The following is a 26,557-nucleotide window of genomic DNA, read 5'->3' as shown; positions in this document are numbered from 1 at the left end:
TTTACTGCAACAGTCACACGTATTCATTAACATTATCTATGGTTGCCTCCCTGCTACAGTGCATACTGGAGTATGTCAGCAACTGAGCTGGGTGGTGCACAACTGTAATCCCAGCGGCTCAGGAGGCTGAGGCAAGAGGATCACGAGTTCAATGCCAGCCTCAGCAAAAGTGAGGCACTAAGCAACTCAATGAGACCCTGTCTCTAAATAAAATACAAAATAGGACTGGGGATGTGACTCAGTGGTCGAGTGCCTCTGAGTTCAATCCCTGGTACCAAAAAAAAAAAGAAAAAGAAAGAAAGAAAGCATATGACTTATAAAGTCTGAAATATTTATTGTCTGGTTTTTAAAAATATTTTCAGTTGTAAATGGACACAGTACCTCCATTTTATTTTTTTATGTGGTGCTGAGGGTCAAACCCAGTGCCTCACACTTGTGAGGCAAGTGCTGTACCACTGAGCTAGCTACAGCCTATTTTCTGTTCTTTTACAGAACATGTTACCCAACCACTGACCAAGACTACTGTGATACTTTTCACCAACGATGTTTATCCATAATTTAAGATAGTAGCATTCAGACTCCTTGTTTTTTCCTTTCTCTGGGCCTTTTCTTCCTTTCAGTGAGGATAATAATAACTAACATTTTATTGAACTTCGTGCCATGCACTGTTCATGCTAGACAATAAGATATATCACCTCACTTAATTCTCACTACAATCTTAAGAAGTTGGGGTGACATTATGATAACAAATAATAATGAATAAGATCTACCTTAGAGGGCTGTTGAGAGAATTTATCAAGGGAGTATATGTAAAATGTCTGATATACAATAGATGTATAAGGATGGATATTGCTGTTTTTGTGTTTTTCAAAGCACAACATGCAAAACAGTACTCCCAGTCACTCCTACTCCTAATTCTGTTCATAGGACATTTTGGGGGGCTTGGGATTGAACCCAGGAGTGCTCAACCATTGAGCTACATCCACAGCCATTTTTATTTTTTAGTTTAAGACAGGGTCTCACCAAGTTGCTTAGGGCCTTGCTAAGTTGTTGAGGCTGGCTTTGAACTTGAAATCCTCCTGCCTCAGCTGGGATTGCAGGCATGCACCACTGCACCTGGCTCTCTCTTGGTATTTATTTACACTCCTAAATAATGTAAGTATATAGCTAGTTCTTGATATTTTTGGTTTTTTTTTTTTTCTGTTTTAGATAGTATTTTTTGAATCTTTTAAGACTTGTCTACATGTCATCCTGAGCCTTCCCTTTTCATCTCTCCATGAATCTCCATGACTCCTACTGAGAAAAAGGGTGCATAGGAAAGAAATGTTTTAAAATCTTTGATATTTGGGATGTCTTCTTGATTCCATCCTTTACACTTGAATGATAGTTTGGTTGAATGATTCTAGGATAGAAAACATTTTCCCTCTGTTGTGAAGCATCGCTCCATTGTCTTTTCTCGCCTCTAGTGTTACTGAGAGGCTAGTACCATGCTGACTCCCAGGCCTTTGACCTTGAGCTGTATTTTCTCTACTCCTTGAAGATTTTTGTATCTCTGATATTCTGAATTTTTAGAGTGATCTTCATAGTTGTTGGGTCTGCATTCATTTTGCTGTGTGAGCACAAAGAACCCTTTCTATCTGGCAATTCATGTTCTTCAGTACAGGGTGCACAAATTATCTGCTTGGTTTCTCTATCTTTGTATTCTCTGTTCTACCTTTCTGGAGCATATTATTTGTGTGTGGGGGTGTATAATTTTCTATCTTTTCCTACCCATTTTTCTTTTGTTCTGCCTTCTGTGAGGTATCTTCAACTTCACCATGAAGCTGTTTTTCATTTCTACTATCTTATTTCTAAGAGTCTTATTCATTTTCCATAAATGCAGTATTTCCTGTCTGCAAATGCAGTCACCATATATAGGCTCCAAACAAAGATCAGGATAGGCTCCAACTAGAAGCTGGGATATTTGGTACTGATACTGAGTGCTAAAGGATAATAGGATCTAAAGAAACCACTGTCTGCAAGAAAAACCTAGGATAGCTTCATGGAGGGAGTAGGCTAGGATCTGGACCTGAAATATAGATAGATAAGTCTGGGCACGTAAGGAATAGCAGTGTTGAATGATGGGAAAAGTGTTGGCTTTGGAACCAAGGCCTCTGAGTCACTATCAAACCTTGTGTTAGTCCAACCTCTCTGAGGCTTACTTTCTTCATCTTTAATGGAACTGATAATGTCTACCTTCTAGGATTGCTGCATGAATTTAAGATGTATGTGTAAAATATCTGGCACATGACTAGAATTTAATAAATATTCTTTATTCTGTGTGTTCCTTAAGGCCAGGAAAATATCTTCTCTAGGTACAATTCCTAGAACATTGTTTGCTATATACTGGGAACTTACTATCGATAATGAATAAATGAATGAATGAGAATGGGGACACATTCCAGACAAGGGGAGTAAAAGAAAAGGGCAGGGAAATTGGAAATGAATATGCCTTGTGGGACAGGACCCATAGGATCTCAGCTTGACTAAGAATGGTTTATATGTTAATAAGTATTAATGGAAATATGTTTGGAGAGTTGAGGCAGTATTTTTCGGAGAAGTAGGAAGGGTTAACAGGTAATTTGAGGCCAGTATTAAGATGTTTTGATTAGTGACCAAATCAGGGTTAGAGAACATCTGGCTCAGAGAAATGGGTCCATATTCTTGTTTTCACTATGAATGTTTAAGCTCCCTGAATTGGTAAGAATGATTTGTGCTCTGTCCCAGACTGTAGTAATAATAAGGATAAAAGTAGCCATTAAGTTTAAGTGTACTTTGAGATTTGTGGCAGAGTCTCCTTGACTTGGGAAGCAGATGCAAAGACAGAAACTCTGCTTTTACCTACATAGTAATGAAACCACCATGGCTTTAAATCTTTGAGTGCTCTTCACCAATAAAATTGTTTCTTCCCTTGTTCTTTTCCTTAATTTGTCTGTGTATGATTTTCCTCTTTAATTTGTTTAATGCCTAGACCTAGGCTGTCCCAGTAGCAACTAGCCACATGAGGGTCTTTAAATGTAATTAAAAATAAACAAGCTTTGGGGGCTGGGGAGATAGCTCAGTTGGTAGAGTGCTTGCCTTGTAAGCACAAGGCCCTGGGTTCGATCCCTAGCACCCAAAGAAATAAAAAATAAAATAAATAAATAAATAAGCTTTTATCAGACACTGTGGTGCATGCCTGTAATCCCAGCTACTTAGGAAGCTGAGGCAGGAGGATCATAAATTTGAGGCTAGCCTGGGTAATTTAGCAATACCCTGTCTCAAAATAAAAAAATAAAGAACTGGTGATATAGATAGTTCAGTAATAGAATTCCCTTGAGTTCAAACCCCAGTACCATGAAGAAAAAACAAAAAAAGAATAAAATTCAGTTAAAATTCAGTTCCATGCGTTCAGTGCTCAGTAGCTAGGGGCTTCCATTTTAGACAGCACAGGCATAGTACCTTTTCAGTGTTACAGGAGAGTGCTGGGCTAGAATGTATAGAACTGTAGCATGCATATATATGCTTTAATTTATAAAACAGGTAAGTGAAGCATGTTTTTTTTTAAAGACATTAAGCTTGTTTTTCACTTGCATAGACCTCCATTGGTTGTTTGATCTAAGTGGTATCCTACTAAGAACAGGTTCTCCATCCTGACTGAAGTTAATGGATTTTCTTAATTAAGGAAGTAATAGTATATAGAAGATTGAGTTATTCAAAGGCTTCTAGCCTAATTGGGAATGTAATTGATTGTGTTTTGCCAGATGTCATTTCAAGAATGTCTTTTTCTTTAAGATGCTAAAGAAAACCCTTACGGTGAGGATGACAATAAGAGCCCATTCCCCCTGCAGCCCAAAAACAAACGCAGTTATGCCCAGAATGTGACTGTCTGGATCAAACCCAGCGGCCTACAGGTACCATTACCATTTATTTTGCTTTCCACGGGGACAGGAGGAGGTATTTGGGCAGCAGGCAGGCACACATTTGATTTGGTTTTCATTTCCTTTGATACTTCATAATTCATTTACTTCTAATGTTGTCATTATTTCCAAAAAGGATTTGAGTTGGCCTACAGTAAAACACGTATATAGCAAAATCATTTTTTACAAATTTAGAGCAATAAGAAACCTAGAGGAAGAACAGAATCAATTGTGCCTGGAACCCCAAGGCAAAATGATAATTGTATTTGAGCAGTTTAGCTCTGAGCTTCCTGCTACCAGGGTCAAAAAAGAAACATGTGGGTGGGTTTTATAGTTTTCCTTGTCTGAGAAAAAGAAGAATGTTAGTTCTTCTAGAGAGACATATTTTCCTGGCATTGTATATTAATGTAAAATTTTTCACATGGTGAGGCATTGAATAATATAACCAGTGTTGTCTTTAACAACAGCTTTGAAACAAAAAGATACAGCATCTTTATAGTTATTACTTTCATTCCTACAGGAGAACCTGAGCCATGACATTACATTGTAGTTCCACAGAAATAGTTCCATGGGAAGCTAAGATAATCATGTTCTTTGAGCACCTCTTTACATTTTTTCCTCTGATGAGTGTAATCTAAGCCAGGTGAGAAGGGGCAGTCAGGACGCCTGACATCAAGCGTAGCTTCCCGACTGCATAGTCTCTTTGAGCCCCTTTTCCCTGGCAGCTGAACCACAGTCTCCCTTGGCTAAGGGGTCAGGGACCTCTTCTCTTTATTGGAAAATAAGTCTTCCTCCTTCCTCCATCCTTGACCTCAGCACTTCCTTGTCAAAAGGATAATAGGAACCAATTTCACCACCAGTTATGACCCAATTTTTTATATATGTATTTTTAGTTGTAGATGGACATAATACCTTTATTTTATTATTTTTATGTGGTGCTGAGGCTCGAACCCAGTGCCTCACACATGCCAGACAAATGTTCTACTACTGAGCTACAAACCCAACCCTCTGGCTGAATTTTTTAAAAATTATTTAAATTTTTTTATTATAGTAAAATACACTCAACATAAAATATAACACTTTAACCCTTTTAAAATGTGCAGTTTCATAACATTTAGAGAATTTACAATGTTATACAATCCTTACCACTTTTAGTTCCAGAACATCTTATCATTGGAAAAGGAAACTTATAGCAAGTCACTCTACATTACTTTTCAGACCATGGCAGCCACTAATCTTTTTGTCTCTATGGATTTGACTATTCTAGTTATTTCACAGAAAGGGAATAATATAGGCTAACGGTGTAGCTCAGTGTTAGAACTCTTGCTTAGCATGAATCAGGCCATAGGTTTGATTCCCTAGCACTGTAGAAGTAAAGGAAGAAAGGGAGGAAAAGGGGGAGGGAGGGAATAATACAATTTGTGACCTTTCATGTTAGGCTTCTTTCACTGGGAATAATGTTTTCAAGATCATTCATGTTGTAGCATGTCAGTATTTTGTTCCTTTCTATGACTGAATGATATTCCATGGCATAAATATGCATAAATACGCCATGGAATACCATTCATTTGTTTATCCATTCAGTTGATGGATATTGGAGTTGCTTCTACCTTTTGGCTACTGTGCATAATGCTTTTATGAATATTCAAGTACAAGTTTTTGTTTGAACACCTGTATAAGCTTAGGAATGGGAGTGCTGGGTCATATGGAATTCTAGGTTTAGTGTACTGAGAAGCTGCCAGACTTTCACACTAACCACACCATTTTACATTCTTTAAAAAAAATAAAAATTAAAAAAACATTTTTTAGTTGTCAGTGGACCTTTATTCATTATTTTTATGTGGTGCTGAGGGTTGAACCTGGTGGCTCACATATTCTAGGTAAGCACTCTACCACTGAGCTACAACCCCAGCCCCCATTTTACCTTCTTAACAGCAATATATAAGTGTTCATTCCAATTTTTCCACATCCTCATCAATATTTGTTATTTCCCATTTTTCCTTTTCCTTTTTAATAGCCATCCTGTGAAGTGTTACATCATTATGGTTTTATTTTCCTAATGTAAGATAGTGTGTATCTTTTCATGTGCTTATTGGCTATTTAGGTATCTTCTTCAGAGAATTGTCTGCTCAAGTCCTTTGTCCATTTTTTGTTTGTTGTTTCCACAATCCGAGAGTGCTGGGGATTCGAACCCAGGCCTCCAGCATGAGAGGCAGGCACTCTACGAGATGGGCTAAATGGCCTGCCCTTTGTCCACTTTTTAATTGAGTTCTCTTTTTCTTTTTGGTACTAAGTATTGAACCCAGAGGCACTTTACCACTGAGCTATATCCCCAACCCCCTCTTTAAATTTTTAGAATCTCATTGCCAAATCTAAGGCTATAAAAATGTACCTATGTCTCCTTCTAAGATTTTTACATTTTACCTCTTATATTTGGGTCTCTGATCCATTTAAGTTAATTTTTTATATGTGGTGTGAGTTCAGGATCCATCTTCACTCTTTTGCATGCGGATATCCAGTTGTCCCAGTACCAGTTATTGAAGATTCTGCTTGCACTAGAGAAACTGCTTCCAGAAATGACTTTAAAACTATACATTTATGAATTGCAAAGTGGTCATTCCTCATTGTGCCTAGCTAGTCTAGAACCAGTGGTTGAGACTGAAGTTACACAGGAGGGGGTGGAGTTGAATGGTCTTGGCACTCTATAAAAAAGCAGCTAGCCATGGATATATGGTTGTACTATATATTTTTCTGAGACAGATTGATTTCTTTTATAATCATCAAATCTTTCAAAGGAGAAAGGTGCTTTACTAATGTTGAACCAGAACACTGACATTACACAGAAGGAATCTCTATCTTGACACTGTAACTGTGGTCCCGTTCATTTCTTGAAACTTTTAGAACAATCTTTTTGTATTCTTTCCATTTTTACCATGAATTCTAACATTGAAATTCTTTTTACCCTTAATAGACAGATGTACAGAAGATTTTAAGAAATGCAAGGAAACTACCTGAAAAAACACAAACATTCTATAAGGTGAGATGACCAGAATTATGGAAGAGGGTGTGCCCAGGGGATGTGCACAAAAGAAATGGTTCACGGTAGCAAGAGTCTGAGGTAGGGGCCTGGGGATGGAGCTCAATGGTAGAGCACTTTCCTGACATGTGCAAGGACTCTGAGTTTGAACCCTCCTACCCACCCCCAGCCACCAAAATAAAGACTGGGGTAGTAGCATGGATACGGGCAAGAATTAGAAATGTATGACTTGTGCCTATTTTCTCATCATTAAAGTCAGCAGAAGTGATAGGATTGCTCTTGCCTTACAATCCAAGAATTGGGAGTGTTTAAATGGTCTAGCTCTGTACAGGCCCTGTTCAGAAGGGCTTCTTCAGGCCAGTGCTGCTGTGAATGGCTGACAGAAGCAGCTGAAAAGACTTGTGGGTCATACCCCTGCACCCTCCTGTCACTCCTGTGTGGGTGTCTAGTCCAGCCTAAGCAGTGTATGTGACTTCCTGGGATGTAGAATTGCCCAGAAAATTACTGCTTGCACTAGAGAAACTGCTTCCAGAAATGACTTTAGTTTAAAACTATACATTTATGAATTGCAAAGTGGTCATTCCTCATTGTGCCTAGCTAGTCTAGAACCAGTGGTTGAGACAAGTTACACAGGAGGGGGCGGAGTTGGGGGCTTATTCCATTTCTCCTGTCCTTCCGGTGTTTGACTGAAATTGGATTAAGTGCAGTGTAAAATGTGTCCTACATTGCTAATCTTAAAATATGGCACACACAACCACCCTCAGGCTAGCATCTTCTGGAGAACATACCATTGCTACTTTGTCTGGATGTTATGTCATTACCTTTATTCATATTGTCTTCAAGCCTAATATATAGCAAACTAGTGAAATCAAGTAAAATTCACAGCTTTAATCAAAGTTCAACCAGAGAGCTTCTTAGCCACCTCAGTCCCTCCCCACGCAAAGCTTATAATCCACGTAGACCCTGAAGACCCCCCTCAGCTGCAGTCCCTGACTCTGCAGTTTACAAAACTGGCAGCTTTCTGTTGAAGATGGCACACTTGTACTGTGGCTTTCTGAACTTTTCATAGATGTTAGTAGAGAGCCCGTTTCTTTTTTGTGTTGATGTAACTAACCCTATGAGCTAGAAGCCTGTGGCAACTCACTGCTCTTGTGCCTGCAATGGACAAGGAAGGGGTTATCCTTACTTTGTAAACAAGACCTCTGAGACCCAAAGAGGCTACATGGTGTACCCATCACACCACTAAGTGGTTGATGGGGCACTTCCTTCAAGTTTCTCTACTTCCATCTACTACCCAACTTATTTTTTTTTCTTTTAAATGGGAGCAGTCTTCCTGGCTGATTGTTCAAACACGTTCACTATCATTCACTCAAGTTCACAACAGAGGAACCAGAAGGTTAACAACCTTCTGAGATTTGAAGCAAACCTTTTTCATACCTGTGGAAAAGAGGAAAGGTAACCCTCCTTATAGTTATTTGTAGGTAGATTATGTATGTAAAGTGGTCACCTTCATGTTTAGTGTAACAGTTTACTTAACTGTGATGAAGATGCTGACAACCTGTTTCAGCCACCTCAGTCGTCTTAACTAGCCGCTGGTCATCTGTAGAGGAACCATTTGTGCCAATTACATCATCATTTTTATTCTGGATTCTCTATATAAAAATTTGTCCTCACATAAAAATGGTGTCTTAAGAGTTGAGGGTCAAAGAAAATTTATTCTAAGCTGAGCAGTCAGAAAGTATGTGACAAGAACACATCTCAGGAACATTGGTGTTTATTTCTGTTCAGGAGCTGAACCGTTTACGAAAAGCCGCCCTGGCCTTTGGTTTCCTGGACCTGCTTAAAGGGGTGGCTGATATGCTGGAAAGGGAGTGCACGCTGCTGCCTGATACCGCCCACCCTGATGCTGCATTCCAGCTGACCCATGCTGCCCAGCAGCTCCAGCTGGCCAGCACCGGCACCTCTGAGTATGCTGCTTACGATCACAACATCACACCTTTGCATACAGACTTCTCTGGGAGCAGTACTGAAAGAATGTGAACTGGCTTTTGGAGACACTTTTTTTCTTTTTTTTTCCCCCCATTTTAACTGAAAATGATTTAGAGCAGAAGCCTTTCCAGTATGTTCACCTCCGGAACAACCACCCATAAACCTTCCCAAGGTTGCCTCAGAACACCACTTACTGGTTTGTATGACTGCGATAGTCTGAGAAGTGTCTGAGGATGGTTAGCTGGTGCTTCTTGGTCTCTTTAAAAAAGACAGCACATCTCTTGAGAAGCTTGAAGGACTGATGGAGCTACTCCTCTTTCCTCAGGAAACCTGACTGGCAAAGGTGCAGTTGCCTGGTTTCCAAAAGCATCTTCTCTCCAGGTTTATGTCTCCAGGTTATGTTAAGGATATTTTCAAGCTCTGTCTTTAGGATGCACAACCCAGACTACCAGGGGTTTACTGAGTACAAACCCAGTACCACTGTGTTCCTGAACTTTCCTTAGAACTTGGTAAAACATGGTGGCAACCCTTAGGTGCTTTTGGTATATCTTGAGATAACAAACTTTTAAACAGCCACCACAAGTGTAAAATGATTCCTGTTTCTTCAACTTTATTTTTAATGAAAATAAAATATTGTGTTTTCTATAAAATAGTTTCACTGAGAAACTAATGGTCCTTTGCTTTTTGGTCTGTCTTATCACTTGAATATAATTCAGCTTCCTAAGGGGCATAAATTCATAAACACATTTCCTCATGGTCCATGCTGACTTCCTTGTGTCTTGATGCTGACTAGGCCTTGCTGCCTAAGCCAGGCTCAGGCCAGCGGGTCCTAACAATCCACTATTTCAGGGTCAGGGTTCTAATTCACCAGGCAGTCTCATGCACTTGGGCAAGTCATGCAGCTTCTGGAGATTTCATTTATATCAGCAACACTTTTCCAGTTGCTCGTGGCCTCCTTTGGAAGAACCCCCTCAGACTCCAACCAGAACAACTACTGAACTACTCCCTGAACAAAAGACTTGAACAGTTTGAAAACTATTAGGCACAAGTTACTAGGATTTTGATTGTAAATGTTTTTAATAGAAATACACAATCTTTCACTTTCTCAGACAGCAATAAAGGGGTTCCTAACAATCACTAAGAATACAGGATTTTGCCACAAGGATGCAGCATAATCTACTGCAAAGCTGATCTGCCCAGTTACACAGTTGAAGGAACATCAGAAGTCAATACAAACAAGTGTTGACAGATGTTACAGACATGCAAAATACCCTTCGGTGCAATGAGTTTTTTAAAAATCAGCTTGCTTATGGTAATCAGATGCTTTAGATCAACTCAAGTTTCCACCTTGGGCTCAGTGAAAGCATTAACTAATCTAGTCTCCCTTCCCCAGGAATAATGGGAGTGGCAGAAGGCAGAACAGAAAGCACTACGGTGCTTACTGTTTTATACAAGTGTTACTTCTAACACTTCTTTTACTTGGTTTATGTGGAATGTGTTAGAGGAAACTGATGATTTTTACAATGGCCAACCATTCTAGACTTTTTTCAGTTTCCTTTTTAGTGTGTTTCCTGCCAGGAATCCTTAGTAAAGGATCTGCCAGCCAAAGTTCCCACCCTTTGTTTTCAGTGTCCTACTGCAGACAGGTAAAAAAGGCAATCTTAACAACAGAAAAAAAGGTATTCGTGAGGTTCAAAAATGTATAGCCTCACTGCTCACTCAGAGAAGTAAGCCAGTAAATAGACTTAGCCAGTACAGGGGAACAAAGACTGACTTACATTTGCACAGCTTAAAAGTTTTATAGGCATGTTTGGCCTATTAATGTTTTAGTTTGCCGAAGGCTACACTGCCCGCCACTGTATTACTACAATTGGCCCACATATGTGTTCCCTTCTGATCCCTGTAGCCATGTGAGTTGTAATGCTTACAATGTCCCCGTAAAGTGTTGAAAACAGTTCCAATTTAGCTAGAAAAAAGTAAATCATGGGTGTTCCAAGGTCCCTGTTTCTCTCAAATCACTCTTTGCCCCTTTAATGCCCACACAGGTAAGCACTATAGTAACAGATGATGCTAGGCCAAAAAAAAAGGTCAGGTGTAAAACGTGCTCCAGCCCAATCTGACTCAGAAATGTTTTATCAATAACCAAGTCTACTTGACTTTCAAAAAGTCAATGCCACCCACTACACAAGTAACCCCTTGGGTACCTTGTAGGTATAGAGCACTGAAACAGTTCTGGCATATATGAACCTGACGATATAAAGTGGGGCAGGGCTAAGCCTTTTACTGTCATTACTGAATACACAAGAATGAACCTGTTGTCAGATATCAGGAATCCACGTCATGCAAGTATTACACTAAAATAACGGTAAATTCAGGAATGTTATTGGGGAAAGAAAGATAGCCTCACTGAGAATTTGTTTAACTTTAAAAAAAAAACTTTTACATCAGTACAAGAAGGTAAAACTGTAAGAATCATAGATTAGGCTCAAACTGGCAAGAAACCATCTAAAGCTCTCTTTTTAGTGGATCTTTTTCTTTTTTTGTCCATAGCGCCGCCTGCGCTGTTTATAAAGGTGACGAAAATTTATATATAATCCTGAAAAAGAAAAAAGTCTGATTAGAAGTGAGAATGTTTATCTTCATCTATTATAACCAGAAACTCTTGAGGTGGGGACACTCTATAGCTATCTGGTTTTCTTTCTTTCTTTTTTGGCTGTGGTTCTGGAGATTGAATCCACGGGTGCTTTACCACTGAGCTAAATCCCCAGCCCTTTTTAATTTTGAGACAGGGTCTCTCCAAGTTGCCAACGCTGGCCTTGGACTCTCAAGCCTCCTGTTTCAGTCTCCTGAGACTAGGATTACAGGCGTGTGCCACCACACAATTATCTGTTTTTCATATTCCACAGCACTAAGTTTATTGAGGCTGCTCAGGAAGTACAACTCAGATCAGTAACAATGCAGTAGAGACATCCCAACTCTTCCCCAGGGGTTTACACTTAATATTTTCCCGTATTTTATTAAGATACTTTCAAGCAAACAAAATCTTTATAGAGTGAACAACATTTGCATTTAACTTTTTACTTTCTTTATCACATACCTGCCTACTCATCTGTTCATCTGACTATCCATCTCATTTTTGAGGCATTTCAATGCTAGATGCAAACAACACCATACTACCATAAACAGTACATTAAGTATAGTTCAATATTTCTTTTCTTCTTTTTGGTACTGGGGATTGAACCCAGGAACGCTTAACAAATGGGCCACATCCCTCGCCCTTTTTATTTATTTTGCCGCAGCCTCCTGAGTGCTGAGGTTGCAGGCGTGCGCCACTGCACCAGCCAATAATTATTTATTTCCTTGTGCATACAATGAAATGCACAAACCAGAAGTATAGAAATAAACTATTTTTTTAATTCAAGGCAATCTGAAGAATGTGTTTTAACCAACAGTCTATGGAGAAATATGAGACAAGCTGGGCACAGTAGCACATGTCTGTAGTCCCAGCTACTCAGGAGGCTGAGATGGGAGAATCACCTGAGCCCTAAAGTTTGAGACCAGCTTAAACAACATAGCAAGACTCCATCTTAAATAAATACGACACAATACAATGAAACTTATGGAAACACTTTTCTCGGAAGCATAACTCCATGATTTGGGAAATAGGATTTAAGAGTCAGAAATTTTAATCCCACTTAACCACTGAGTAGATCCCATAGCTTAGTCTCATCTTAGTTTCCTCATTCGTACAATAGGGTGAAAAACACTTACTTTAAAGGAAAAGAAAGGCGTTGTGGGGAATCTCACAAAAAAATCGAAGGGAGATCACTATAATATTAGATACATGCTAAGCACATGCTCTACCAGTGAGCTATAGTCACAGCCCCAATGAGACTTTTAAATTTCTCATGTTGGTAATAATTTAATGTACTTCCTTTCCCCTTTAGTTTTTAGTTTTTTAATGAATTAAGACAGGAATTTATGATTTTATATATAGGTAAACTAGTAAGTGAGAGGTTGAGTGTGATCAGGGGAAGGGAGGATGTTCCTACTGTGGTCCGGAGGCTCTGTGACAGCCCTTGGTGACTGGGAAGCCTTTACTGCCTTCTTCCTTCCCTGCTTCCAGATGTGTTACCACTTCTCTGTAGTCTGGATAAGGAAATGTGCCACTGAAACTAGGGAAGGATGTGCTTCCTACAGTATTTTATTATTTTTATTTACTTTTAAATTTTTTGATTATGAGATGTGGTCTTGCTATGATGCCCAGGGTGGTCTCGAACTCTTGGGCTAAAGCAATCCTCTCGTATCAGTCTCCTGAGCTGCTAGGACCCAGGGCATATACCACCACACCCAGCTCCTACTTTTTTTTTTTTCTTTTTTAAAATATTTCTTTCAGTTGTTGATAGACCTTTATTTTTATTTGGTGCTGAGGATCAAATCCAGTGCCTCACACATACTAGGAAAGTGCTCTACCACTGAGCTACAGCCCCATCCTATTCTATTTTAAAAGAGCTCCTTAATTTCAAAAGAAAAATCTCACAGTATATTCACTTCAAGAATATAATGCCAATATTCAGAGACTTGGGAAGAAGTACTTCTGGTGGGTGTGTTTTTCTTTTTTCTTTTTTTGCGCTTGTCTGTTCTGTGGTGCTGGGGATCAAACCCAGAGCTTCACACATGCAAATCACATGCTCTACCACTGAGCTACACCCACCCCTAGTGCCCTAAAGGGTCTGCTTTGCAAAATAAATCTAACTCTATGGCTACTCTCTCAGAAATTGAATTCAAATAAGGACTTTTAAAACTGAATCATTTCACTCTACCTTCTAAGAAGCAACAGGAAAAAGGTCTGTATTACAGGGCCAATACTTACCTAAAAATAACATTATAAGATAAATCTGAAGAAAAAAGGAAAATCTAACTTTGATTTTCACAGGATATGGCAATGTAAAACTGAATCTTCCTGTTTCATTGAATATTGGAATGGACTGGATCACTGAAACAGCTGAAAACAGAAAACAAGAACTTGTTAGAAGCAAATGACATCTAGTACAGGTACTTCTGGTGACAGATCCCTCTAGCCCCAGCCCTCACAGTTTCATTCTGAGTTTGTTGGAAATGCTTCCCCCTTTCCTTTGTACAGAAAGCACTTGCTGCTCTCCTCCCAGATCCCAAGTTTTCCTGAGATAAGCCTCCAAGCCATCAACAGGGAGATGAATGAGAATAGTCATGGCACTGAGCTTCTGTTTCCCAGCCTCTGACATGGAGAAAAACCCCTACCTGACACTAACTAGGGGTTGATCAGAATAAAAGTCATTAATAAGAGCCTGCTATAGGAAATTTAAAATATCATATAAATGTGAAGCATGCAGCACATGACTAGCCAGCAGCTTCCAAACCTTACAAAATGAGCTACACTTCCCTGGAATAGTCTGGGTACCAGAGAGACTCTGAAGGAGACCATGAGAAACAAAGTACTGTAAAGTCCAACATCTCATTTTATCAGACTAAGGCTGGCAGAGGCAGGAAGAAAGGACTGACCTCTCAGCCACTGAGTCCCCTTGGAGCTAAGCTATGAGACCTAAAGTTCCTGAAAATACCTTCTGCCAAACATCCCAGAGGGTATACGGGAATCCATACAGTGTAACGAAGCCATGTGAGCACCTTCCAATCCATGTCAATGCAGGAAAGCATATAGAATGGGTATCTATTGAAAATAAGGAATTCTAGTGTTAAAAGTCACTTCAGACAATGAATGCAACCCTAGAATGTAAGAATCAGTTCTCAATTAGCCACATGTGGCTTCTTCAGAACAGAAATAGGATCCTGAGCTATTTATCCACAAACTCCCATCAGGCTACTCTCTAAATCTTCAAAGGATGGAAACTCTCTTTACTGAGATTAGGTCTCAAAGGAACTCTCTTTGTTCAGCATACATACTAGATACTAAGAACCTTTTTGGCTTTATTCCTAGTTCTGATCTATGTTCCCAGTAGGTTAAGGTATCAGACTCTTCATCTCCAGATAAGTAAATTGTTTTCAAAATTAAAGTATACAAAAGGCCTCTAATCTAGAATCAGACATATTCTATTTTAAGAGAGAAATTACAAGAAAAGAAATGTTTCCTCCCAAACTATAAAAGTAAAGGATCTATAATTTGTTTTGCCTTTGAATTAAGCATATCAAAGGGTACAGTGGGTGCCACAGGATACAGACTCATGTGCAGAAGACAACATAGGTGTATGCCACCTATTCTCTCAATTATTTACTTTGTGAAAATACCACCAGTTAGAATCCCTCTGTATGTATAAGTTTCAACCAAATGAGACTCTGGCCAAAACAGCAACTTTCTCAGGAAGAGAGTGCTCCAGAGGGAGAAGCACTCGAACATCCTGGCATTTCTACCCACCTGAAAATTTCAATTGAGCTCCACAAATAAAACACAAAGAAAACCACAGCTTTGTTTTGCATTTCTTCCATTGTGCCAAAGATGATAAACAAAATGAAATTTCTTCCAAGAAGCTATTAAAAAGACCCAAAAGAAATATTTTATATTAAAAAATATATATACATATGCCATATAAATAAATGTGTTATCTGAAACCTAACTCCACTGTGTGTAAGGTAAATGGAAAAGACTAAGCTCAAGTAGTTTAACCCATTGTGTCCCATCATCCTAAATGTGGAACACTTGTACCAACTTAAATATAGTATATAATACATAACAATTATATAACATATAATGTATATTATGCAATATAATTATAGTAATACCATTATGATATTGACCAACATACATAAGCTGTAGATTATGATTTGCAACATTTTAATGCACCTGTGTTAATTTTGTTGAAATACGTATAGAATTTTCACCTCTGTGAGACACACCATGTGCACCATACTACATAGTATCAACTACCAAACCTTCATAATATCTTGACTTTGTCTATGGTAAGTTCCCCAACTTGGGTTCTTCCTTAAAAGAATATTCCTGGCCTCTCAGGCATGGTGGAACATGCCTATAATCCTAACTACCTGGGTCACTGAGGCAGGAGGAATATAAGTTTGAGGTCAGCCTGGTCAATTTATCAAGATTCTCTCTCAAAATTAAAAAAATAAATAAATAAAATAAAAGGTAAGGGATGTGGCTCAGTGGTAGAAAGCTTGCCTAGCCAACACAAGGTCCTGGGTTCAGCCTCTAGTACTGAAAAAATAATAATAATAATTATTATTATATTCTTGGCCTTTTGTTTCCCCCATCAACCTGCTTTATGTGTAAAGAGAACAGGGTCTCACTGTGTTGCCCAGGCTGGCTCCACACTCCTGGCCTCCTTAAGTAGCTGGGGCTACGGGCATGCATCACCATACCCAGTTATTCCCTCCTTTTTTTTTTTTTTTTTTTTTTTAAGAGTAGTAAAATATATATGAAATTTCTCATCTTAACCAGTTTTAAGGTTTTTAGTTCCGTGATATCAAATACATTCACAATGCTGTACAACCACACTACCATTATTCTTAATAACTTTTTTAATCTTGCAAAATGGAAACACTGACCTATTAAACAGTAACTTTCCACTCCCCAAACTCCTGGCAATCACCATTCTACTTTCTGCCCCTATGATTTTGACTATTCTAAATACCTCACGTGAGTAGAATCATACAGTACTGGCTTATTTTACTTAATATAATTTCCTTAGTCCATCCATGTTGTAGTATATGTCATAATTTTCTTTGTTTTTATGGCTACATAATATACCACATTTTGGGTCATTTCTACTTTTAGCTATTGTGAAAAATGCTACTATCCTGGTTCTTTGCGTTTTCACCAAATTTTAGAATTTTCTTATCATATTCCAAAACTTTTTATATTATGAATTGCATTAAATCTATAAGTAAATCAGAACTAATGTCATTATAATGTTGAGTCTTACAAGAATATTGTCTGTATGTATTTGTTCTCTATTCCTCCTTGTAACTCAAATAGTTCACTAATTTTCACCTCAGCTCTGTGTAATATTCTACAAAATATACTAATTTCAATTTTAGAATTTTGTCAAGTGTGGTGGCACACACCTGTAATCCCAGCAACTTGAGAGGTTGAGGCAGGAGGATCCAAGTTCAAAGCCAGTCTCAGCAACTTAGCAAGGCCCTAATCAACTTAATGAGACCCTGCCTCAAAATAAAAAATAAAATGGGCTGCTAATATAGGTCAATGGTAACATACCCCTCTTTGGGTTCAATCCCCAGTACCCCAAAAAAATAATAAAAATTTCAAATTTGGGGGTTGGGGATATAGTTCAGTGGTAGAGCACTTGCCCAGTATGTGTGAGGCCCTGGGTTTGATCCCTGATACCTCCAAAAATTTTTAATTTGTTTACTGTATTTTTCATTAGTAAAAGTTCTTTTTGCCCCCTTTCAGATCTGTTTATATTCTTTAGTTTCTTGTTTCCTGTTCTCATTAAATATGATTATTTTCTATTCTGCACCTGACAATCCTAATATCTGAAGTTCTAATAGGTCTATTCCTACAGTCTGTTGTTTCTGCTGGTTCCTGCTCACAATGCCTTATTTCTTTGGTTCTATGATCTTTGACCAGAAACCTTTCATCTTCCTTAGAAAAAAATCTGTGGGAATTCTTTGAAGCCGAGGCAAAGGTAATTTCTTATGGAAAAGATCTATGTTTATCTATTGCTGAGTTTGAGGTTAACAGCAGTTAAGAATCATTTTAAGTACAAATTTCTAACTTGAAGATTTTTGAAACATCAAAGAGATATGAATTCATATCATAAATCCATCTAGAGGGCTCACGGTCATGAATTCATTAAAAGAGTATCTCCCCCACCTCCAGCAGAACCAACATTTTAAGAATTTTTTATAAACTGCAATTCTATACCTGGATAAGAGAAGGCATCACTGGTGAACTAGTGACTCCAATTGCTGCATTGATAGTTTCCACAACTGCCAGCATCTGGCAGAAATACATCATGTCAGCCACGGAGTGGAATGTGTCATAAAAGGACTCTAAGAACACAAAACACATGGGCAGTAAATGAACAGGTAAATTCCAACAGAATAATTTCTCAAGCAAACATCCAGTCAGATTCAAGTTTCTAATCTAACTATGGGTATATGCAGAATAAATTCCACTGATAACCAGAAAGTTAACATACAAACTCTGTTTGCCTTTCTTATGTTTAAAAGACAAGGGAAAGAAAAAAAAAAAAAAAAAAAAAAACACAACTACATTTCACTTAGTTACTACATACTATATACTGTATTAGGCAAAGTGATCATTCTTTTCAGATTATCTCATCTAATTTAAAATTGAAGCCATATTATATACATATTGAATGAAATCTAAACCTTTTAAAATCTTTAAAACTGATCATAAATAAATGCAAAGAATAAAACTAGATTTCAAGAATCTTAATCATATTTATATCTTCAGATCTATTAATTCTTATTTTGAGAATCTATCCTAACTAAAAAAAATGTAATGATGAAAAAACAAGCCTTACAAACAAAAGGTGTTCTTTTTAAAAAAAAAAATTTTAGTTGTTGATGGACGTTTATTTTTATTTACTTATTTATGGTGCTGAGAATTGAACCCAGTGCCATCACATATGCTAGGCAAGTGCTCTTCCACTGAGCCACAACCCCAGTCCCACAAAGGTGTTCTTTGAAATATCTCTAAGCACATTAATTTAGGAACAGTCTAAACATTCAAGAGTGTGGAAAGTTTGGGTAAACTACTGTAATTCAAAATGACAGTTACTGATTAAATGAGGTCAGCAAATGTAGTATTGATTCCAATCAAATGGTCCATAAAATAATATCCTTTCTTCTTCATCCTAACCTTCTCATAACATCCTGTATTTCTACATTCTTCTTTGCAATATTTCTCAACCAGAGCATGACTGATAGTCCCTTGTCCTGCACACTGCAAGAAGTTTAGGATTCCTGGCACCCACCTACTGAATATAGGTAATGCCTACAAGTCATTTTGACAATCAACAAACATCCCCAAAATGGGTATTTCCAAATGCCCCCAAAGAAGGCAAAACTGCACCAGATAAAAATCATGGTAAAGGGAATTATTATCCACATATTTGTAATTTAAATCCTCAGAGTTAAGAGGTTCTGTAGAAAAGTAAAAATTACATCTGAAAACTATCACTAATGAACCCACAATTTATAAAATTAGTCTCCTCCCACTGAAGAACAGGCCTATTTATCATCTTCAAGTCTTGGTCCATCATTCTTGCCCACTGTCAGCAACATTAAGCAACATGAACAATGACCTCAAAATGAAATTACAAATCTCTTAAGAAGGCGCATGGTATTCCTGAAGTCAATTACAGCAATGACAGAAAATTGCTCTAACTTCACATAAAGATAATGATGAATGAGGCAGAGTTAGACCTATTATCAACAAAGATGTCCCTGTAGAAGCCTTAAGAGAGAACACTTTAAATAACAGATGATGAATAGAAGAGGTCCCTGCAAAAAAATGAAGAAACTCACTGATCACTCATTGAAACTCACTCAATTTTTTCAAAAATTATTCAATTTATAATCCTACCACAAGTCAAATATGAAAAGAAAGGTATATAGTTCTATTTGACTAGTTCTTTTAAGAAATCAATGCAAAATTATAATTATAACTTAAGTTTTGTCATATATAAGATAAATATTTCATTTGCATAATTTTAAATGTGACTTTTCAAGATAAAAATCTTAACCAAATCTCTTTGTTGCTATTTATAATGAAATGTTGGTTTCCATTTTAAGGAGATTCACTCTAAGTGGCATTTTCCCTGGATCAATTATCTTTGAAAACCAGGATCTCCCATACTTCAAAAGGGAAACTTGCAACCTAAAATTTGGCATATGGTAAATAAAAATTAGTTCTTATTGTTCTCTGCCACTGATTTTTATGATAAATGTATCCTTGTTTCAATTGAAGAATATAAATCCAGTTTCTGAAATAATAGTTAAGAATATTAATAACTTTAAAATGCTTACAATACACTTAAAAACAAGATGCATAATTATATATATATCATGATTATGATTAACAGCAAAAGAAAAAAAGACTAAAAGGAAACATATGAAAACCTTAATAGTAACAAGACAAAAGGTTTATTCACTTCCCTACCCCATTTCATCTCTGGTTTTCCCCATTTCCCAAATTTTCTTAAATCAGCACATTATTTCTATGAGAAAAAAGTTTTCTAAGTACTGAATGGTACTCATATGCAAATGAAAAACAGGTTTAAATAGCAATAGCATAAAACAGTATACTCTTTCTGAAGTAGTTTGGCAAATTCCATTAAAATTCTTAAAAACAGTTTATGCTTTAGTCTTGCAATTCCATTTCAGGAATTTTTTCTAAGGAATTTAGTAATAAGTACAATACTCTGGCTATAAGAAAGCGAAAACTACTCTTTATGGTAAAAGTTAGGAATCATCTAAATGTCTTATAATTGGTTAAAGTACCCTATGGCAACTCAGACTGTATACACTCATTTAAGGTAACACTGCAAAAGTACCTTCTCTGAAATGGAAAGCTGCTTATGATATTCTATTTGATGAAAAATGAAGGCTACATGTTAGGATATATGCTACAGTCCTAAGTACTTTTAAATATATGGGTTTGGAAAGATAAACACCAAGGTACCAAGAATCTACTGTTCTCATAGGTGGGATTATAGTACAGTATTTTGTTTTGTGTTAATCTTTTGTGATTTTTCTGCAACTAATACTTACAATCAAAAATTTTTAAGTTATTTAATATAAAGTGTTCCTTAATAGAGAGCATGACAAGCCCAGGAGTTTGCTTCTATTTCCCACTTAGTCTAAGAAATTTAGCAAGTACATGTTTACATGCAAGAAGAATGGGTTTGTCATTTACCAACACCCTTAATTCCAAAAGGAGAAAACTGCAATGAGTAAACCATGACCCTGAGTGCCAGGCCTAGGTTCCTGAGGATGGGTAAGGAAGAATTAAAGTAGCAGCTCCATCCATTCCACTAGGTGATTAGGAAGAGGCTCAGAGTCAAAATAGAAATTACCAGTCTAGGCAGCTTATATTAAATACATGACCTAGATAACTTAGCAACCTTTGTTTTGTTTTTTGAGACAAGGTCTCACTCTGATGCCCAGGCTAGTCTTGAATGCATGGGCTCAAGTGATCCTGCCACTTCAGCCTTCCGGAGTAGCTGGGACTAGAGGTGTTCATCACCATGCCAGCAACTTAGCAGTTTTTGGAATGGGATTATTTAATAGCCAGCAGGCTCATCCAATCATATTAGGTTAAGTATTTATGTACTGACTGTACCTATTTTCATCCCATGAGATTGTGATAAATTCATACATGACTATTAAGACCTTGGATATTTGGGAAATTTTTTACTAGTCTGCTATTGTGCTGTACAGAATCCCGAAGGCTTGAAAAATAACATGCATTTCTTCCTCTCACAAATGACTTGAAACCTAATGATAACTCACCTTGTATGAAACTCTTGTGGAAAAATTTAGGACTGAAGAGTAAAAGTCTATAGGACTTTTTCCTTTTAAACAGAGTGTATTTTCCATTATACTTATACCCTTCCCCATACTTACTCTATAAAATAAAAAATTTTTTCAAAATTTTTAAATTATCTACATTCAAATTATCTGAAAATCTTTTTGCATATGCTGGTTTGTTTTCTCCCTCTTTATCTGGATATAATCAAACTGGAGAACCAATTTATACTCTGATTTTTTATCCTGTCACAAGTATTTTTCCATGTTATTATACATGCTTTATATTTGGTTCACAACATTCCACTGAGTGAATATTCCAAAGCAATCTCTCACTGATAAGACATTTGGTTAGTTTTTAATTTGTCACTAAAATAAATAATGCCATAATACTTAGATTTTTGAAAAATGTTTTTCTACAGTTTTAATTATTTCTTTAGACTATATTTATGGAAGTAAAATTTCTAGGCCTGTTTCTTCCCTTGGTAAATGGAAAGAAAATTAATTCTGTTGGCCTGTTTCAAAAGACCATGGGAAATAGGAGCTATGAAAAAAAAATGAAATGCAGGAAATCAAATGTGGGGGGCTACTACTAATTTTAAAGCCAGAGACTGTCACCTTTGGTGAGTCCCAGGCCAAACTACTAAGAAAGGAAATAGTGCTGAAATGTCATACTTGCCTTTTCCCAAGATGAAGAACCGCACAGTCAGATTGACAAAGATCCATGAGAACCCCAAGAACTGCACGAGATTATACATGAACAAGTATCCTTTCTTCAAGCTTGTAAGAGCTGAAGTAAAGCAAAATAGTAAGCTGTTAAATACAGTAATCACAGCAGGAAGGGAGGGTATTGGGCATAGCTGGACGACTTCAGCCCTTTTTCCTACCTGCGTGCCCCTAAGTTTCCACACTAATACCTGGGCCAGATCTTCCTACTCCCATAAAGGAAAAATGAGGAACACTGCATCCAAGGCATGCTTTCAGCAGTCTTTCCTTTCGTAGCCTTGAATAAGTATTCGGACTCAACAATGCCAAGAAAAAAAACACTGTCCTGAGAATGACTGATCATCTTAGTTGGCATTAAAGAAAACAAAGTTCTGAGCTCCCACTCTAGTTATCTTAATATAATGTATATTTCTTCTTTAATGAAATTTTCTTAATGATTATGCAGGTCAAACTAGCTCAAAAGGTAGAAATAGTAAATGAAAAACAAATCCTTATATCTGACCATATATTCATTTAACCAATCATTAACTGAACACCTACAATGTGCCAGATACTATGAGGGCACTACTAGGATACAAAGATAGTGACACTGCCCTCCAAAAGCTTATAATCTAAAAACCAAAATACAAGACAGAGAGTGACAAGTAATGTCTTGTGAAATTTTCAAGGTGAAAGAAAATGACATTAGGTTGGGAAAGGAGGCCCCAGGCAAGTCTAGGTGGATAAACTGGTATCTCATCTGGGCCTTGATAGATGAGCAGGATGAGGACATAGCCAAAAAGGAGGACATTGCAAAGTAACAGGTGGAAAAATAAGGAATTAATTTTGTCTGCAGTGTAAGGTTCATGAAGGTTCAGCCAATTACAGAGTTAAGAAAGAAATAAGGAGCTTATAGTCATGGCTGAGCTAGAGGGTGTAAAGGAAAGGACAGTTCTCAAGAGAATAGCTGAGGTGTTCAGATTTTACTGCTGCACATTTATTCTGGCTACAGATATTCTGCATAGACACTTGGTTAATGTTCATTCAAATAATCACATTTAATAGTGTGATCAATTGAAGATAGCATTATCCTAAGGTGCAAAAAAAAAAAGTCAAGACTTCCGGCACATTTAACTAATCAAAATTTTTTTTCTTTAAAACTATAATTTATTATACTTCTCCATAATGAAGAACTTCTTTCATTAGGAAACTTTATGAATTTAGATAGAAGTTAAAGCTTTATTTAACATCCTGAAAATTCATACAAAAGAATTTTTATGGGCTGGGGATATAGCTCAGTGGTAGAAATCTTGCCCAACATGCATGAGGCCCTGGTACCAATCATCATCATCACAAAAAAATAAGTTAAAAAAAATATATATGCATATATATACACACATATACATACGTGTATATATAAAGTTTATCCCTTTAAAACATCAAAAAATTAATTTAAACCTCAAGTGTGCCTTTTTATATTGTTATTCTTTGTCTCCACTAATTGTTTCCTTTCTTCTGCTTTTCTAAAGAACTAAATAAGTGGTTATTCAAATCTTATTTTAAACTCTTTTCCAAAAGAAACTTAGTGAGAACCCCAAAGTATAAAACACAAAAAAGAGTTGCTCCAATTGAAGCAGATGTGCCTGCATGACCTACCTCTCCAAACATCACTGAGAACCCCTGGGTACCAGAGAACAAAGTTTGAAAACCACTGTTCCAAAAAGTTCCCCTTTTACTGAGCGTGGTGGCACACAACTACAAGCTCAGTGGCTGGGAAGGCTGAGACAGAGGATCAAAAGTTCAAAGCCAGCCTCAGCAAAAAGTAAGTCACTAAGCAACTCAGTGAAACCCTATCTCTAAATAAAATACATAACAGGGATAGGGATGTGGCTCAGTGGTCAAATGCCCCTGAGTTCAATTCCCAGTACCAAAAAAAAAAAAGTTCCTCTTTCTTATTTATGACTGAAAAAGTTAAATTTGGAACAGATGAAGGGCTTTTATTTCATTCTGCTTTTTAAATATTTATTCTACCTTTTTTTAATTTTATTTTTTTAAATTTCATTCTGCACAGCCCTTAGATCTCATCTAGGAGAAAAACGCTAGGCTGGAAGAGTATAGCCTTGTACCAACGCACATTTCCACAGGCTCATATAAGATTCTATTGCCATTTGCTATTAAGCCAGTTTAGGAATCTGCGGGTCTTCCATTCTAATATACAAGTCTTGGTATGCTCAGATGATGTCAGGCCACAAACAGAAAGGACACATTAAAGGTAAGACTTCTGGTGTAGATGTGCACAACTCAACACTGGACACAAAGAATTTCTCAGAAACTCACCCACATCATTCGTTAGGGTAAAATCATTCACTCTCCTGCCATATAACATCCATCCACACCCCTACTTCTATCATAAGTTAACTGGTAACTATCTTAACATAGGGGGCAACTTACTTTCAGGGGAGCCTTGGCTTTCTAGTCTGAGTTTATTTAGACGTTCTTCTTCCTAGAATTTAGACAGAAATTTTCCAAGAACACAAGTTAGAATTCTCAGACACTTGGAAAAGCCCACACACTGGATAAGTAATCTTATTCCCGCAGTTGCCACCACCTCCTTTGTTCCATGAGAAAAATGTCCTAGCTCGTGGTACTAAAAAGCTAGATGACTCCTTCATGGGCAATATTAGAGTCACAGGATGCCCATCCAATGTCCACAGAATTAAACCCATCAGCTGGCTTCCAAACTGCCAAGTGGACAATCTTGCAATCTTAGAACTGAAAAGGACATCCAGAAGATTTATCATAGCCACGGAAACAAAACAGAATATTAAGGCAGGAAGCAGACTGTTCTTTTAATTTTTAAGGTTTTTAGAATATTAATATAATTTTTCTAGAAGCTAAGATCATCTTTCCAACATCAGTAATGACTATCATTTATCTTAATATACATATAGGATATTTATAAGAATGCAAATACACATGGATTAGCATGCACTCATATATACTTCCTTGTTCTGTTAGCTGAGAATATTTAAAAGCAGTAACACCATAGTAACATGAAGATACCTGGCACCCTGTCTTCAATAAAAACTAAAGAGCTCCTTGGAGAAATGATTATTCTAAGGTTGGAGCAAGAAATGTACAAGATATGATTGGGGCTGCTTATATAGTGCCAGAAAGTAAGGAAGTACTGAAAACAAAACAAAACAAAAATCTACAAGGATTGGTGGAGTTTTTTCAAAAAAGACCCAAGTGAAAGAACTCCCAATGGCCAAAACTAAAATAATCTTGAGCAACAAAATAAATAACATAGTATTCAATTATAACCCAAAGTATAAAATAAATACCCATGAGTCATACTAATATAAAAAAATAACTGAATAAATAAATGGATGAGAACGGACAACTCTCCCATTCATAAAAACTTTCAAAATAATTACATAATACTCCACTCTAAAAGACAAAATATAATTCCCTCCTCCTTTAATATGGGCTGTGCACAGGGATTTCCTTCCAAAGATTACAGTAAGGAAAGAGGAGAGGAATGGAGTTAGAAATCTGGCAAACATCACTTCAGCCAGCTCATCCAAGATTAGTAACAAAAATGATAGGTCTTATTGATTATATGCACCCTTGACACAAGAATGGCACTTTTATCTCTGCTGTCACCCTCCCCAAAACCCATCATCATAGTCTAGTCATAGAGACAAATACCAAGAGAGGCATAAGCTACAAAATACATAACCAGTATTTCTCTAAAATCATGGTGCCAGATCTTTAAATGAATGTATAGCCTTGTCTCTATCATATCAGAATCTTACAGGAATATGAAATAGCCCAAATAACTTGAGTTCCTCAGGATTTCTACCTTCAATGCCTATATCCGAGGGTCCTTACTAACCTTGGCTCTGAGTTCCATTTCTGCATCAGATTCATCCAGCCAGCGATCAAAGTCAGGAGCCAAAAACAGTGGGCGCTTCTCCTGCTTGGTGAGTCTTTCCCACCACTGACTCACCTTCTTCTGTACAGTAATGTTTACCTGCCTCTGGGTCAGTTTGTAAACCGGCTAGGAGAGAAAGTAAGAATGTGAGAATACCTCCTTCATTCCCTGAAACTGCCCCAGGCCAGTACATCTCCACAGAGAAGCTGCACGGTGTATTTATTCCCCTCCAACTCCTGATGCAAGGAGAATATCTAGGTCAAGGGCTGTAGTTGAAAACAACAGGTAAGAACAATAAGGTGTTTTTCTGAGTCTCCTCATGAATGAAAGGGGAAGAAATCAAGATAAGAAAGGCAAATGGTTCCTGATTAGCCTGGAGGAAACTATCATGAATATCCTGAAAGAGTCACATCATGTAAGAGAGTA

General features: G+C 37.3%; 2 protein-coding genes across 8 annotated transcripts in view; one reads left to right on the top strand and one right to left on the bottom strand.

Moving 5' to 3' along the window:
* INTS14 (integrator complex subunit 14) overlaps positions 1 to 9,580 on the top strand; it is a 29,840-nt gene extending 20,260 nt beyond the window's left edge. For all 6 annotated transcript variants that reach the window (XM_079125695.1, XM_079125694.1, XM_079125692.1 and 3 more), the window contains 3 exons: positions 3,814 to 3,932; positions 6,910 to 6,975; positions 8,764 to 9,580. In XM_079125695.1, coding sequence (XP_078981821.1) covers positions 3,814 to 3,932; positions 6,910 to 6,975; positions 8,764 to 9,015 — 437 coding nt within the window. In that variant the 3' untranslated portion in view covers positions 9,016 to 9,580. The remainder of the gene's footprint in view (positions 1 to 3,813; positions 3,933 to 6,909; positions 6,976 to 8,763) is intronic.
* A 1,744-nt stretch (positions 9,581 to 11,324) lies between these two features.
* HACD3 (3-hydroxyacyl-CoA dehydratase 3) overlaps positions 11,325 to 26,557 on the bottom strand; it is a 29,766-nt gene continuing 14,533 nt past the window's right edge. For both annotated transcript variants that reach the window (XM_079125723.1, XM_079125724.1), the window contains 8 exons: positions 26,093 to 26,257; positions 24,646 to 24,697; positions 22,169 to 22,279; positions 17,858 to 17,985; positions 15,374 to 15,486; positions 14,565 to 14,671; positions 13,838 to 13,969; positions 11,325 to 11,560 (listed from right to left, as the gene is read on the bottom strand). In XM_079125723.1, the coding sequence (XP_078981849.1) occupies positions 11,484 to 11,560; positions 13,838 to 13,969; positions 14,565 to 14,671; positions 15,374 to 15,486; positions 17,858 to 17,985; positions 22,169 to 22,279; positions 24,646 to 24,697; positions 26,093 to 26,257 (885 nt within the window). In that variant the 3' untranslated portion in view covers positions 11,325 to 11,483. The remainder of the gene's footprint in view (positions 11,561 to 13,837; positions 13,970 to 14,564; positions 14,672 to 15,373; positions 15,487 to 17,857; positions 17,986 to 22,168; positions 22,280 to 24,645; positions 24,698 to 26,092; positions 26,258 to 26,557) is intronic.

This window comes from Sciurus vulgaris (assembly GCF_902686455.1).
Source record: "Sciurus vulgaris genome assembly, chromosome: 2".
NCBI lineage: Eukaryota > Metazoa > Chordata > Mammalia > Rodentia > Sciuridae > Sciurus > Sciurus vulgaris.
This window is presented reverse-complemented; position numbering and strand designations above follow the sequence as displayed.